The sequence below is a fragment of the Heloderma suspectum genome, chromosome 1, assembly GCF_057233095.1.
Source record: "Heloderma suspectum isolate Gila_16-S chromosome 1, 16-S_ref, whole genome shotgun sequence".
Taxonomy (NCBI): domain Eukaryota; kingdom Metazoa; phylum Chordata; class Lepidosauria; order Squamata; family Helodermatidae; genus Heloderma; species Heloderma suspectum.
The window spans coordinates 131,736,231-131,753,209 of record NC_139458.1 but is presented as its reverse complement, the minus strand read 5'-3'; the positions used below and the strand labels follow the sequence as shown (position 1 = coordinate 131,753,209).

The 16,979-nt window shown below is 45.5% G+C and overlaps 1 protein-coding gene across 1 annotated transcript in view; it reads left to right on the top strand.

Annotated features, from left to right (window-relative positions):
• Positions 1-16,979, top strand: part of SYT12 (synaptotagmin 12) — a 90,084-nt gene that overhangs the window by 21,483 nt on the left and 51,622 nt on the right. Inside the window, exons 2-4 of the mRNA XM_084858272.1 lie at positions 3,916-3,977; positions 6,105-6,298; positions 13,495-13,884. Coding sequence (XP_084714398.1) covers positions 3,944-3,977; positions 6,105-6,298; positions 13,495-13,884 — 618 coding nt within the window. The 5' untranslated portion in view covers positions 3,916-3,943. The remainder of the gene's footprint in view (positions 1-3,915; positions 3,978-6,104; positions 6,299-13,494; positions 13,885-16,979) is intronic.

The window sequence follows — 16,979 nt, the reverse complement described above, 5'->3', positions numbered from 1 at the left end:
GAGCCAGACTTGTTATTATTTATTTATTTGTTATGTTTATATCCCAGCTTTTCCTTGAAGGAGCCTAAGGTGGCATACATGATCCTCCTCCTCTCCATTTTATCCTCACAACAACCCTGTGAGGTAGGTTAGCTGAAAGTCACCCAGTGAGCTTCATGACTGAGTGGGGACTTCAGGCTATGTCTTCCCAGTCCCCGTCCACCTATCCACTACACCAGGGGTCCCCAACCCCGGGCCACGGACCGGTACCGGACTGTGGCCTGTTAGAGACCGGGCCGCAGTAGGGGTGTGGGAACCCCCACTTACCTTGGGTCCGTGGGGGGGAGGTGATCTGTCCCTCCCCCCCGCCCCGGAATCCTCGCTGGCCCTGGCCGGCTCCGCTCCGCGGTGAGTCTGCGGAGCTGCCAGCCAGCTCCTGCTCTGTTCTTTGCAGTAATAGCCTATTACTGCAAAGAACAGGGACGTAAATGGCGTCTGCTATGCGGATGCCATTTGCGTCCCAGCGGCTGGAAGTCTGACCCCAGCCACAGCTGGCCGGCAGCTCCGTGGCGAGTCCAGGGCCAACGAGGATCCCGGGGGGGGGGGGGAGGGACGGATCGCCCCCCCCCACGGACCCAAGGTAAGGGGGGTTCCCACACCCCCACTGCGGCCTGGTCCCACCCCGCTCTGTGGAAAAATTGTCTTCCACGGACCAGTCCCTGGTCCCAAAAAGGTTGGGGACCGCTGCACTACACCACACTGGCTTCTCAGGTTCCCCTGAGGGGCCTTCTGTACCAGGGGTCTCAGGCTCTCTAGTCTCCTCTCACCACTGCAGGCAGTGCACCAGGTAGGAGGGAAACGAGTGGCAGAGTGCGAGGTTGCATGCCAGAGGGCCATAGCTCAATGTGATGGAGCACATGCTTTGCATGCAGACGGTCCCAGGTTCGATCCGTGGCTTCTCCAGGTAGAGCAAGGCAAGAATCCTGCCTGAAACCCTCAAGATCCACTGCCAGTCAGTGTCGACAATACTGGGCTAGATGCACCAGCGGTCTGACTCAGTACAAGGCAGCTTCCTGTGTTCCTAAGACTATCCTTTTAAGGTTCTTCCCTCTTCAGGAAGGGGGCAGAGCCTGAAAGGATAATCTGACTGGCCTAAACTGGATATAAGATTTCAGCTGAGTTCCAGGCCTTGTTGGGGAAGTTGCTCATGCCGAGCTGTCCGAAGTCCTGGAAATCCAGCCCCGCCTGCTACTCTGATGTCTTCCACTGCCTCCTCATGCCATGTGCGTTTGTGTGTCCCGTCAGGGCAGGAATCTGATACTTTCTGTTTAATTCATCTGATGCTAAGAGATTTAATATGCTCCATGGAAGTCCCCATGACACATCCTAGGAGGCTTTCCGCAGAATTAGACCCAGAAAACCATAGTTTGCTTTGCGGGTCAGGTTTGGAGACTAAGGAAACTGTAAAGTGTGCTTTGGAGGTGTTGTTCAGTATCTTCATTCATCCCTCCTGTAGGATTTAGCTGGTGGGAAACTGGTGATTTCACGAACAATATAGCAGAAAAGTTCACTTTCAGCTATATGGAACATAGGGAGTAATACAGCCAAAGTTAAGCAACTTTAAGTCGCATTGTGGGAGTGGGTTTGTTGTTGTTGTTCAGTCGTTCAGTCGTGTCCGACTCTTCGTGACCCCATGGACCATAGCACGCCAGGCCTTCCTGTCCTCCGCTCTCTCCCGGAGTGTGCTCAAGTTCATATTCATTGCATCGGTGATGCTATCTAGCCATCTCACCCCCTGCCGTCCCCTTCTCCTTTTGCCTTCAATCTTTCCCAGTGGGAGTGGGTTAAGCATTGGTTAAGCATCAGTGGGAGAGAGTTGAGCATGTGTGTAAGTCCTTCAGACTTAATGGTGCTTAACTTTAGCAAGACTGTGCCATTGTACTTCAAACATTTCCCTGAAATGTCTTTCAAGTTTATTTCTTGGAAATAAGAAGCAGCCTATCTTCATGATTGTGTTCAGCAATCACCATCCCTTCTGTTTTTGGCCCTGTCAAAAGTACCCAATATTCTTGCAGAGGTTAATGACATTGTACATTTGTGTGCTGTAGTATTGAAAATTATTTTGTTTTTTAAAAAACTGCCATGAAACATGCATGTTTTTTGTGTGTATTTGTTTTTAACCACAGAAGCCATCACATTTTTAACATGTCAACCGTTGATGCTCCCTTTAGCATTACAGATGTGTGGAGAGGGGCTTGAGATGTAGAAAAGTTAACAAGGTTTCCACGAGCATTTGCGGTTGTGATGCAAGAACTGCAGAAGGTTGGATCCAGAGTTTTTATTCCACTGGCTGGAGCACCCCCAAGTGGAGTTCTGCTCAGAACACTCCTGCTGGCAGAAAGGGGTTGGGGAGGTGATCTTCGCAGATTCTCCCTTCCTTCTGCATCTCCTGGCACCACCTTCTCCACTGTTCTGGAGGGTTCTCCAGTCCTCCTGGACAGATTTTTGGAGAACATAGGGGACTGCAGAGGGAAGGGGAATCAGTGAAGGTTGCCTTCTCACCCACTCAGCTGGTGGGCAAACTTTCCTAGACCAAAAGCCTCTTGCTGACAGAAGGAGCTCTTCCATCTGCAGGCAGCTTCTGCTGGATCCAACCCAATCTCTTTACCCAAAGTTGCTGAGATAGAAGAGGCTTTAGGGCATCCTGGCCCCATAGATCAGAAACTGCAGCTTGCCACTAAAAGTTGTGATGACAAATCTTGATGGAGATCCTTAATGCAAAACACTGGGGGTCACTAACTACTTGAAAGGACAGAAGCCAAGCAGGAAGTCTCAGGCAAATCTTCACCGATTCATCACTTGAACTTGAAATGGAACAAGGTAGTAATTCTTCCCCAGCAAACAAAGAAAGAGCCTTCAAGAATGAAAGATAAATCAGAGCTCTGCCATTGGCAGGTTATACTGCAGCCCTGTTGCAAGGTTCCAGAAATCAGTGACTTCTAATCCTGGATGACCTACCTGAGAAGCAGGTTTTAATAAAGCATTTCCACAAAATGCTGTGTACTGAGGACTCAGGCAGCGCCAAAGACAAAGACTCTTGTCTCACATAAGTTCCCAGCACAGTGGCTGGGATTTTAAACTTGTTTTGTCTACCAGCTTATCGGGTCACTATTGGTTATTGAAAGTGTTTTATAGTGCAAACTCCAAGGCCTAATTAATGTGCTGTCTGTCTGGCACAATTGCCACTGGGAACTCGACTGTGTGGCAGCTACTTCACCTCGCTCCACCCCCCGCAAACAAACTGGGGATGATCAGAGCCATGTCCCCAGCTCCATCCACGAAAGGAACTTGGTACCCACATTAAAAACAATCAACTAAAAAGCACACATGGAGGTTTTTCTCTTCCTGTGAGTTTGCTACACAAGGGGCCTCTTCGGTGACGGCAGAAGCAGGGCTGCTGCTGACCCCTCATATAATGTTAGGGCCATTGGAGCAGTGTGCTAGCACCACATAGCAATGAGCAACAGGTAATAGGACTGGGGCAGGGCGCTGCTCCACCTCACCAGGAGAGAGGATGCTGTATTAGCTGCAGGAGCAAAAGCCTCTGTTTGCACGGCTGTAGCCTAAGCATCGTTTGAGGACCAGGCTTCCCACAAACAAGACAGTTGACGTGTACAAAGGGCTTCTTTCACAATCTTGGAAAAGTGCAGCACAGTGAAGAATGGCATTCCTCTTTTATGTTAGTGATGGCGGGGGGACAGAAGTAAGGAGGATATGTTTTGATTCATGATGAGTTCCAGGGTAAAGAGTGTGGTCTTGAGTGACCCTAGAAGTGGGACTGCTCCTGTGTTCCTTAGGGACAGTCTGTGTGGGTCCTGCATTGTCCCAAAACAATCACCCCAGTTTCCTCAGTCTCTTGTTCTGATCTTCTTCTAGGCAACTGCTGTCACCCAGGATAATCACCATGGACAGTAACATTGCTGAACACCGACTCAGTGGTGAGTATGTTGAATGCTGAGCAACCTGGGTTAGGACGTTATTTGAGGGTGTTAATACAGATGAAATTCTCCTTGCTAGAGAAAGCATCCCATTATGTGCCCTCTGTTTAGGCAGGCATTTTCTGGACACAGTAACCATAGGTGAGGATGCAGCTGTCGTAGCCCTAAGAGACGGGAGGGTATCCAGGCAGACATGGAGGGCTGTATCAGAAAATGTCATGTGTGGACTTCACCTTCTATCCTGCATTTTTCTAGCTATCAATTCATTCTAAGTTCTAAGGGCCAAACTAGATGAGATGATGGAGATCTGTGAGTAGTTCAGTGGTATATATGCCATGTGCTTTAGGGCAGAGATATATGAGCATATCACACCAGTTTTGAAAACTCTTCAGTGGCTATGGGTGAACTACTGGGCCCAAATCAAGGTGTTAGTACTAGTGTACAAAACCTTAAATGGCAAAGGGGCCAAGTACTTGAAGGACCACCTTCCCCAGTACCGACCAGCCTGGATCTTAAGATTGGCTGAGGAGACTTTGTCCTTGATGAGTGCGGCCAGGGGGTGGGCAGGCTACCAAGTGTGGCAGGGCCTTTTCGGTGGCAAGGCCCTGGCCGTGGAACTCTTTCCCAGTGGGGATCTGGCTGTCCCCCATGCAGTTGTCATTTAGGCACCAGTCGACAATGCATTTGTTTGTGCAGTCTTTGGGGGTATAAGCATGTTCTTACCTGTTCATCTTTCTACTTTGGCTGATGGTTTTATTGTATTTTATTATATGTTCAAACTTTTAGAATAATGGTTTTAATAGTGTTTGTGTGTGGTGTTGGGTTTATGAAGGTCATTAGCCATCCTGGGCTCTTTGTCAGGAAGGGCAGGATAGAAATTCAGTCAGTCAGTCAGTCAGTCAAATATACCAGGAGCTCACGGAGTGAACGGTGTAGTAAGGTCTGTGGCAAGGAGATGAGCAGGGAGAACATATGAATCCATGAGCCTGCCCTCCTTTGAGTTAGACCACTGACCCATCAGCTTCCTAGAAAAGAAGCATCTTCTCCCAACCGGGGTCTAGGGCTTTTCAAATGAATATCTCCGTTGGGAAATGGTTAGTGCGCAATGCATGTTTATGGGCCTCGAGGTCTTCTAGAAAGTAACCTGGGAAGCTGTCCTGAGAATATCTGGACACAAGAAGAGACTTGGCTATATGATAGCCAAATAACTTGTGGTATTTTGGTTCACCGAAATCTCTTATTGCTAGCCTCTCGCAGACCACTGTTTTTTTGCTTGCTCATGAGATGCTCACATTTATCGTAATTAAGTGGAAGCAATTTTCTGTGCCAGTATGAAATCCATAGCATGAAGCTGAAATCTTGGCCATGTATCTCTGTTGAAAAGATGATTGCAGTCCCAGTCTGGTGAACAGGCTGCTTGGATAAATATGAAAACAGAATATTTGAAAAACGAAGAGTCAGAATACCAAAGATAATTCCCCCCTCCTCCAAGGAAGAAACACATTTTAATATCAGTTAGAGAAAAAAATAGATCAGTTTTAAAAGCCAGGGACATCCAAGCTGAAAGGAGGAGATGATTCCTTAGGAACAGCTGATGGTAGTATTCATAGAGCAATACAAATATTGAACAGGAACTGAATAATGTGAAATTATTTAACAAAAGCTTTTACATATCAAAAGAAGAGATACAAAGATAATAAGAACAAAATACTGTCATTTTCCTACATTTGAGAAGTCACTTCAGTGAACTAACCAAGAGATTTGTTATTTCAGTGGCAAAGATCCATTTATGTTAAATGACCACATTTCTTCATAAATATTTGACTGTCCAACAGTTCAGTTTTGTAAATAAAGATGTGATGAATGTTGTTGTAGATTCAAATCATTTTCTTGCATTTTGAAAGAAAAAAATGCTGTTTACAATGGCGGAGTGGGTGGGGAGGAATTAAAGATGACCTGTCCTAGGAATCTCACTCTCACTCTCACCCTCATCCCAACATCACTAATCTATCAAGGGAAATACAACACAGAGTCCAATTAGTTTGATAGTCATAGACTGTTGCTGTAACATTTAAATACACTGTGGTGGGTCTTGGCTTCTCTCACAAGAACTCTGTTTTCTTTCAGTCATAAAAAATCCACCTGCATGGGAAATTGGTATCTATATTGCTGGTGCACTGGCTCTGCTGGGAATAGCTGGAGTAAACCTGTGGAAGCTCTGGAAATCTGGCAGCTATCCTGCACCGTCTCCATTCCCAAACTATGACTACAGATACCTAGAACAAAAGTATGGGACCACGTATTCTCAGATCAAGCAAAAGGTAAAGAGCAGTTGATTGTGATACTGTTGAGAAATCCATCAGTTACCACATCTACCTATCCATCTCCTCTGTGTGCCTACTGCCTACAATATCAAAATGTGAACAAGAGCTCCCTCTTGAGTTCAGCCTCTGTATTCCTGGTTAAGACAGTCAGGGTACAATGCTATGCATGTTCAGACAAAAAAGAAATCCCTCAATTGCTGACTGGAGGGATGCTGGGAGTTGCAGGACTTCTTTTCTGTCTAAACGTGCATAGGATTGCGCCCTTAGAGCATATAGGGAAATGTTGTTGTTGTTGCTATTGCTGTTGTTAAAAGCATGAGTGGACAGATCCCTGTCTCAATGGGCTTACAGTCTATATAAATCAACACAAGGGAGACAGCAGGGCAGGGAAATAGAGGCAGGGGTAAATGGGAAGAATATGGAGTTATTTTAGTTCTATATAAAGATTAGTTACAGTAGGTCAGAGATAGCCAACTTGGTGCCCTCTGGATGTTTTAGACTACAAATCTCATAAGCCCTTGCCATCATGGCTAATGGTTAAGGATTTATGGGAGCTGTAGTCCAAAACATCTGGAAGGCTAGATAGCCTCTGCTACTCCTCCTGCCTTGCAATGGATGACTAGATGCTTCCAAGTTTGGGGGTTTCCGATCATCGAGGGCGCAATCAGTGGGATCGCACCTAAGGCATTACACCCCCAATGTTTTTTCTGTGGTGAATACAGTTAGTTTTATCTCCTAAGGAGACAGTAGCAAATCAAGATTTCTAGTCCTCCTCCCTCTCTGGGCTAAAGATTCTGAATTTGTTTTTTTATTTGAATTCAAGTATCAAGATTTTTAAAAACTTTTTGCCATAATTATGAAGCAGAGAAACACTGCAGGTATATTTGTTGTTTTTACTTAACACTTAATAAGGGCTAATTAGATGTAGAGCAATAGACCCATGTGGCATACTACCAGATTCCTATGAAGTGTGCGTGTGTTAATTTAAAGCACCAAAGGGGTGAGCCGAATGGGGTTGCTGAACTCGTCCCCTGCCCACTGCCGCTTTTCCTTGCCAAACCTGCTCCTTCTGCTGATTTCCCATGGATGGAGCCCCAAGACCCAAAGTAATTCTGCCAGAGGAGAAATGGCTGTGTGTGGGGGTGGGGGTGGAGTGGGGGTGCAGAATAGGTTTTTAAGGGGAAAACATGGACAGTGGAAGGGCTCAGCAATTGCCTGCCTCAGATATGCTTCAAATCTCACCCACCCACTCATCCGGCTTTAATTAAATTTGGCAGTACCTGCATTCTAACGGGTGGGTTGGAAAGTCACATCCACTGTTGTACGCAGTTAGTAACTCCTTAACCATAGACCCAAGGCATGTTACAGAGAAGTGACATCAGTGTCAAAAAACCAATGAAACACAACGAGCTACTCTAAAAAGCTATCAAAGCGTACATTTTAAAAATAACACCGTGCCATTCCAAACACCTTTAAAAAGAGGAACGTCTTCACAATCTTTTAGAAGGAGGCTCAACGTTGACCCAAACTGGCCTCCCAAGGGAGAAAGGTCCATAACAGGAAAGGGCCCTGATTTGTAACTGCCGGTGTAGCCTCCAGAGTTGGTGGTACACTGAGCAGGGCTTCCCTGGAAGATCTAGGAGGGGAGGTTCATATTGGGGCTGTTCACACAACATGTTGTTTTGGACCATGTGTTGTTTGTTGAACCAAGGGTTATCGTGTTGTCTGAATGCAGTTGGAATGGCTTGTTAACCCTGCAGTGTGGCTTATTTTCTCAAACAAACCACGTTGACCCATGGTTTTTTGTTGGGTTGTTCAGGGTGGTTAACAACCACAGTGCATGGTTAACAAGCCACCTTGGCTGCTTTCAGACAACATGTTAACCCACGGTTCAGCAAATAACCCGTGGCTCAAAACACTCAATCAGTGAGTGTGGGTTAGCATGTTGTGTGAACAGCCTCGCTGTTACACATGCCACACTTCCCCAAGTGGTGGGATGTTCCAGATGAGCAGTGTTTAGCCAGATTTGATTTTCTTTGGAAGGAGAGATAACTGAAGGTGTTTCTGTCTCATTTCAGTTTATTTACAAGTATACACGTTGAGCATAGCTGGAGGAGCACAGCTTAAAACACACCTATCCCAGTGGAAGCTGGTGGCTCTGATATCAGTGGGGCAGGGAATCTGCTCTTTGTTTCAAGTCAGAACCAGTCAGAACTCTAAAGGAGCTATCCAAGGTGCTTCTCAGAGAGCTATTCAAGGTGCTTTGCTATCCACGGTGCTTCGCAGTCCCCAGGGAGAGGGACTGCAGGTACCCCAGAAGGTGTCTTTTAGAACTCAAATCTAGCTTCTTTTGTCTGGCCTGGTTCACACGTAATGAGAAGTCACCATGGGTGAATTTCCCCATGGGGCTTCTTGTTGCAGCAGCCACTGCCATTTTGAATATTCGGGTGCAGCAGGGTGGTGCCGTAGCTTCTTGTTATGTGCAAATGGAGCAAGGGTGGGTTGTTGGGGTGATTGACAAATCACCCAGAATCCATGGGCTTGTCAACCATCCCAACAACCCACCCTCACCAGGTTAGCACCTAACAAGAAGCTATGGTGTGCTCCACATATTTAAAATGGCAGTGGCTGCCACAACGAAAAGCCCCACGTGGAAATTCACCCACAGAGGCTTCACGTTATGTGTGAACCAGCTCCTGTGCTCTCTCTCTCTCTCCCTCTCTGCATCCCTTCCAAATCTATTGTTTTGTTCCTTTTTTATAGACACACAGGCCTAGATTATATTGGCTGCGATGGATTGGGTGGGAGAAAGGAACGCCCTAATTCAGAACAGAACAATCTAGGATCTTCCTATTACCTAGCTATTGAGAGAGCATCTATTGGCCAAACAAAAGGAAGGTATGGGTCAGCCTTCCCCAACCAGATGCCCCCCAGATGTGTTGCAGCATGCCTCCCATTATCCCCAGCCAGTAACCATGCTGGCTGGGGATGGTGAGACTTGCAGGATGACACATCTGGAGGGCAAAGGATTGGGGAAGCTTGGTATATTGAGACTTGGCCAGCAGGCTTCACCATTTTTAACCAGTCCTTCACTTCTGGCCCCGATAACCCTCTCCTGTCCAAACACATAACACCATGAAAACTGACACTTCCATAGGCAGTTTGCAATAAAAGCATGAGTTGGCCGTGCCACATCTGTGCCTAGTTTCTGTTATATGAGTTGATGGGTGTAGGTGTATTTCTGTTGGGTGTATCTTCATAAAGACACTCACTGATTGCTAATGTCATCAGTCCTTATGGAGGATATGCCGGATGTAAAAAAATAACAGCATTGAGAGTTCCTGCTCAGAGTGAATTTTGGGGACAAATAGAGGCATGAATCATACACTCATTGATGTATGATACACTCAGTGAAATGGTAATGCTGGGGCAGGGGGGTAGGGGGGAGAGGGATCAGAATTAGACTTGCCTGCTATCAGAGTCTTGATTCTGGTCATTCTGATTTGGCTTGTTTGTCCAGTCATTAAACTGGACCCTGCTGTCTTAGATATTTGTAAAATCCAGTCAAAACAGATAGGACCTGTAAAGCTCTCTTGGAGAGGGAGTTCATTGGAAAATAGTCACTTTAAACAATGAGGGTCATTTGTCCCACATGGCTGGGTTGCGTAAGTACTCTGGGTATGGATATAGGAGAATGCTACAGACTGCACTTGCTGCTGAGTTAATATAGCTTTGGGGATTTCTCTCTCTCTCTCTCTCTCTCTCTCACTGTCCATTTGCCTCATAAATAGGAATACCTGACATGTTTTTATCTGAATAGCCCTTCCACAGGTAGGCAGAGAACACTGACAGGAGAACAGTTGTGGGGGAATAGGAATTGGATGCAGTTCTAAAGCCTTCAATAGGGCTATTAACATGGGCAAACACAGGAAAACTCGAGGCTGCATAAATTGGGTTATTGATTCTCTGTCAGAGTTAATATATTCCTGCAGAGGGTGAAGGCTTAATGGCTCAAAGCCATAATTCTAGTCGCCTTGTTAGAAACAGTCTAGATCACCTATGAGTGTGTGTGCGCAGGGGTCTGTGTGTATGGGTTTGACAGCAGTTCTTATTAGTGTCACTGATTAAAAGTGTGTTGAAGATTATTGCATCCTTTTTGATGATTTCAGCGGTCTTTGAATCAAATTTCATAATTAATAAACACTAGGAAGGGTCATAGCTCAGTGGCAGAGCAGCTGCTTTGCATGCTGAAGGTCCCAGGTTTGATCCCCGGCATCTCCAGATAGGACTGGGAAACCCTGGAGAGCTACTACCAGTCAGTGTACTGCTCTAAATGGATTAATTGGCTGGCTCCGTATAAGGCAGCTTCCTGAGAATATGTGGCTCATGGTACTGGCTCTGCACAGTTTCATTCACGGGTTCCTAAGCTTTTTGGGTCAGTAGGCACCTTTGGAATGCTGAGAGAGTTGGTATTCTCACAAAATGGCTGCCATGGGGGGCTTGCCCATTCACAAAATGGCTGCCATGGGGGGCTTGCCCGTTCACAAAATGGCTGCCATGAGGGGCTTGCTCGTTCACAAAATGGCTGCTATGGGGGGCTTGCCCATTCACAAAATGGCTGCCATGGGGGGCTTGCCCGTTCACAAAATGGCTGCCATGGGGGGCTTGCCCATTCACAAAATGGCTGCCATGGGGGGCTTGCCCGTTCACAAAATGGCTGCCATGAGGGGCTTGCCCATTCACAAAATGGCTGCTATGGGGGGCTTGCCCATTCACAAAATGGCTGCCATGGGGGGCTTGCCCGTTCACAAAATGGCTGCCATGAGGGGGCTTGCCCATTCACAAAATGGCTGCCATGGTAGGCATGGCTGCTCAAACATGAAAATGAAAATCAGGAGGGGCAAAGAGCCTGGTGGGCACCAAGAGAGGTGTCAGTGGGCACATTGGTGCGCATGGAGACCACATTTGAGACGCCATGCTAGAAAAAGTGTTGCACTCAGGTGGTTTTTGGTGCAGACAGGTATTCTGAAGACATCTTTTCCCTTTATTTATACCTGATTTTCCTTCCTGCAGTCCTAGGTACAACTTAAATTCAGGAATTATTTTTGGCAGACTGTTCATGAATCATATATAGCTTTCCCCAAAATAATGATGGGATTATGTGCAGTCCACATATGGAATGACCATTAACTGAATCTTGTATACAACAAAGTAATGGAAGGAATAAAACAGGTATGCAAATTTTAAGTTGGAAAGAAATGAGGGTTACCTGAAAATGCTAATAAAAGAGTGTACACATACATTTACAATTTTTAAAATGGATGAAAAGATACTCCATTATGGAACAGTTGCTGTATTAAGCTAATTATTGCAGGAGAAACAGCAGTCTTGTGACACCTGAACATAAGAACAAAAGAGTTCTGCTGAATCAGACCAAGGGTCCATCTAGTCCAACATTCTGTTTGCACAGTGGCCAACCAGCTGCCCACAGGAAACCCACAAGCAGGACACAAGTGCAACACTATCCTCCTGCCCATGTTCCCCAGCAACTGGTGTAGATAGGCCTACTGCCTCTGATACTGGAGAGGGCATACAGCCATCAAGACTAGTAGCCGTTGATGGCCTTACCCTCCATGAATTTGTCTAACCCCCTTTTAAAGCTGTCCAAATTGGTGGCCATCACTACGTCTCATGGTACCGAATTTCATAATTAAACTATGTGCTGTGTGACGGAAGTACTTCCTTTTATCTGTCCTGAATCTCCCACCAATCAGCTCCATGGGATGACTCTGGGTTCTAGTACTGTGAGAGAGGGAGAAAAATGTCTTCCTATTCACATTCTCCACAGAATGCATAATTTTGTAATTTTAATGACTACCAAGTGCTTCTTGCCTGTGAAAGCTCAGGAGTACATTTATTGTACTTTGTTGAGCTTGGTATTCAGCGTTCCTGTGGAGCTACCTTTAAAAAGTAGAGACACATGCATTCACAAAAAGATGAGTTGAATTACAATTATGACATCTTTAAAAAAAATCTGACTACAAGAATTGCCTCGAGTTGTTTCACACCACCACTGGATCAGGATTATTGCTATTGTGGACAACTTTCAAATGTCAACAGACCTGTTACCATTCAGAAAATATTTGTAGCAACTTGTAGGGATGTACAAAACCCCCTTACCTGGAGTCCGCGGGGGGTCCGCGGGGGGGGGGAATCCTCACTGGCCAGCTCTGCTCCACGGCAAGTCTGCGGAGCTGCCAGCCGACTCTGGCCGCTGGCGGACTTCCGGCTGCTGGGACGCAAATGGCATCTGGCATAGCGGACGCCATTTGCGTCCCTGCTCTTTGCCGTGATAGGCTATGTAAATCTTTATGTAGCCTATCATGGCTAAGAGCAGGGACACAAGTGGCGTAGCAGATGCTTTTTGTGTCCCTGCTCTTTGCCGTGATAGGCTACATAAAGATTTACGTAGCCTATTACTGCAAAGAACAGGGGTGCAAATGGCATCTGCTATGTCGGATGCCATTTTCTTTCGCAGGACGGCAGCGGACGGACCAGACTGGCCAGTGGCAGGTAGGATCCATTCCGGGGCAACTTCATGGGGTGACGGAGGTGCATGGTCCGTTCTGCCACGGACTCCGAGGGGCCGGATTCTTTAGAGTCCATGGTGGAATTCTCTAACAACCCTACTTCTGAGTAGCTTGAACTAATGTTTGAATTGGCACACTTCTTGGCATCAAGTGTTCCTGTTTTAGTAGCACACATCTGCAAGATCTCACTTTTTGACTGTGGTTTTAATTGCCTTCAATTTCGCCTTTCATTGAGAAAATGGCCCCCCGCCCCCTGAAATGTGGCATATTTCGATCAGCTTTGCTCTGAATGTTTTCATTGTGCCCATTGATAATTATAAATTGGGGCCTGCAAAAGCTTCGGAGGGTGGGTTTAACTGGTTGGTTGCTGTCTATTTCTTTTATTGCTGTGTTTTTAATGCATTTATTTTTATGTTATGTTTTAATTAAGATGCTGTTTTAATCTGTATTTTATTACTGTTAGCCGCCTTGACCACCATTTTTGCCATAAAGGTGGGATATAAATGTTGTAAATAAATAAGCAAACCCACAGTGGTAAATATTTTGAAGTTGAAGTGAATCATGAGCTCTGACTGGCTTTCTATTCTCTCTTACCGTCTGTAGAGAGCTGCGAGCAACTTCCGAAAGGCAGGAGAAAGGATATCTCCTGTGCGCAAGCCAAGTTTGAAAATGGATGACACTTTCGAAAATATTAATGAGTTAGGCACTCTAGAGCTGATGAACAAAGAGCTTGAGTTGGCTCCCTATGGGCCCCTGAAAAAATCTGTCTCCACTGACTCGCTGAGTTCCATCTCCTCCATTGGGAATAACTTTGGCCAAGAGTTCACGGTGGGACAAGTGGAAGTCAACATGGAGTACAATGTGAACTCCAACACCTTGCATGTCACACTGCTGCAGGGGAAAGATCTCATGGAGAAGGAAGATGTCAACTTTGAATCCTGCTTTGTGCGCATCAGTTTGCTCCCGGATGAACAAATTGTTGGCATTTCTAGGGTAAGTTTCTCCACCATCTTTGCTTGTATTCAGTGGGGCATTACACAATGGCTAGTAATTGCTCAGGCTGGTATTTCACCAGGTCTTCCAGTCGTGTGAGCAAGTGTTCATTCTTGGAGAGCTTATGTTGTATTGTTGCTGGCTTAGTTGTACTGAGTGGTGGGATCTGGGCAGGTAGATTTCTTTTCTATTTTGGCCTCCACTATAGTTGATTCCAGAGTTGTTCTGTAATTGGACTGAAGTTGGACTGAAGCTCCTTAAGGCAGAGATTGTTTGCAATTTGGCTGTGACCACCTTCATGGCAGGAATTGTGTAATGTGGAGGCACAGAACATCAGGCCAAATTGAGTCCACCCGGGGTCCCAATCTGGCCCTCTGGGGTTCCCTAGACAGCAGTGCCCCCCACCGGCCCCACCTCCATTGCCCCCACCACCATTTGGTGATTTCCCAGCTTTGGGGCAGTTTTTTCTCCCATTCTAAAAGGGTTAGTTACTTGCAATAAGAGATTTCAGCTAAAAGATGCTGGCATTTTTCAGCCCCACCCACCCCTGGAATGTAGCCTTGAAGAGCTTATCTGAAATTGAATTTGGCCCTCGGGCTGAAAGAGGTTCAGCACTGCTGGTGTAATGTATAAACCAGCCGAGGGCCTGCCAGTGTAGCTGGGTGCAAGTATCAAATCACCTCTAATACCCACCTTGCTCCTTCTCTGCTTCTGTCTGCATGCCATGATTGTCTCCAATAGTTCGCATAACTGTTGACCTCCACAGAACAAAGCATACTTGCTGTAACAAAAGGCACATCCATACCTACTGCATCTGATTGGGTGCCCACATAGAGCACAAATTCATGGAGGACAGGGCTATCCATTGCTACCAGTCATGAAAGCTATATGCTACCTCCACTATCAGAGGCAGTAAGCCTCCATATACCAGTTGCTGGGGAACACGAATGGGAGGGTGCTACTGCACTCATGTCCTACTTGTGGGTTTCCCACAGGCAGCTGGTTGGCCATTGTATAGACAGAATGCTGGACTAGAACTAGATGGACCCTTGGTCTGATCCAGCATCTTGATCTTCGTACATTTTAAGGTTCTTACAGAACTTTTTGACAACAGTCTTTAAGCTGTCCTGTAATTCAGCATCGTTCCGTGCCATTTTCTGTGGAGTGTTTCAGATCTGGAACATAGCTAAGTTATAAATGGCATCCAAAGGAACTGCCCTGCCTTCCTTGTGCTCTTGCCAAGTATAGACAGCTTGAGCTTGTTTTTAAGTGGATTTTGCTAGGGTTACATGCTATCTCTTTTTAATAGATCTGTGGTTTGATTTTAATTTTTTTTTACTGTACATCGCTTTGGGCATTCTTTAAATCGAGAAGAAGTTAATATGTTTTATAAATAAAAAACAAATAAATCCCTAAAGCCAATACAATCTGCTGATCAGCTATTTTAGCTGCCCGCCCCCCCAATATTAAAGTTAAGGTGCAATCCTATGCATGTTTAGATAGAAAAAAGTCCTACAAGTCCCAGCATGCCCCAGCCATCATGGCTGGCTGGTACATGCTGGGAGTTGTAGGAGTATTCTCTGTCTAAACACGCATAGGATTGCACCGTTAGTCGTTGTTTCTCTTTGAAATTAGCTGACCCAGCTTAGCTAGTTTCATGTTACAATCTGTGATAGCATATAGAGTCCTCGATGGCCACTGGCTACTTTAAGGCAGAGAGAGAACCTTAGATTCTACCATTCCAAGGTCTGTGAGCAATTACTGCCCAATGAAATAGCAACAGTTATGTAGTTACACTTACGGGTTTTGAATGAAATCTTGCTGATACAAGTTGGCTGAATGTTCTCAAAGCTTTTTGCTCAAAAGGGGCAAAAGTGCCCAAGCTTTATCTTGAGATAAGATAAAGAAAATTATGCGGTACCAGTGATTTCTCCACCTTTGCAGGACTCCAGATATTTCCCATAGTTCACAAGGGGGATAATGAAAGCACTCTTCAATCAACTTGATACTTTTGCTGAATAGGCATAGGTTAGCAGAAGCTGTGTGATCATAGAATGATCAAATTGTAATGCTGACAGTGACCTAAGGCTCAGCTAGTCAATTTTTCCCTTGCTTAGTTTCTAGGCAGGATCCATCACACCACCAACACTATAAACATGACAGCCTGTGGTGTTGCTGAATTTTTGTAACCATTTCTTGACTGGTAGCCATGTTAATCTGCTGCAGCAAAAACAACAGGGTCTTGTGGAACTTTAATGAATAACAAAGCAGACTCTAGTTGGTGGACAGTTAGATCCTGGCTTGTTTGAACAAACCAGAGTTTAAACTAACCAGAGTTGCCCCAAATTTAGATTTAACAAGAAACTCTGAGTAGCTTAAAAGCCCAAGTGAATGCTTCCAGTTTCACCTTCTTGGCTGCTCCTGTCTTAAGCTGCATGGATATTACTGTATGTACTTGGATTGGGGCTGTTGTATTAAGGCATACATTAGGGAAAAAATGATCCCAGCATTGTCTGTCAGGTGCCTTCAGTGTGGCATCATGAGTGTGGGAGTTGCTTACCTGTCAGTTTACTCCACACCACTGCCATAGCATTGAAAGTAGGAATGGAAGAATTAGGAAAACTCGAGCTTGCTGAAATTATCTGAACTTTACTTCACACCTCAGTTTGGCTTGGTCCCATTCTTGTTTGCAACCTGTTTTTTTCAGTTTGAATGGGAAAAATGCTAATTTTTCAATGAGCCATTGATTAAAGTGTGAAAATGTGATTTTTTTAAAGTGTGCATTTTTTAAAAATGCACACTTTTAAAAATTCACCCTTTAAATTTTTAAAGTTGTGCATTTTTAAAGTTGCGCATTTCTTAATGTGTGTATTTTTTAAAATGCACATTTTGTGAATGCAAGTTCAGGAATTTACGAACATTTTGAAAACATGCGCCCCTGTTCCCATTGGTGTTTGGACTTGTGAACAGGGCATTTTTGCAAACTGAAACAAAATACTCATACATCCCTAATTGAAAAACCCAGCACCATGTGGGCAGGGCCAGTATCCATGGGTCCTTCAGCCAATTGCCTGGAAAGGATCCACGCAGTGGGC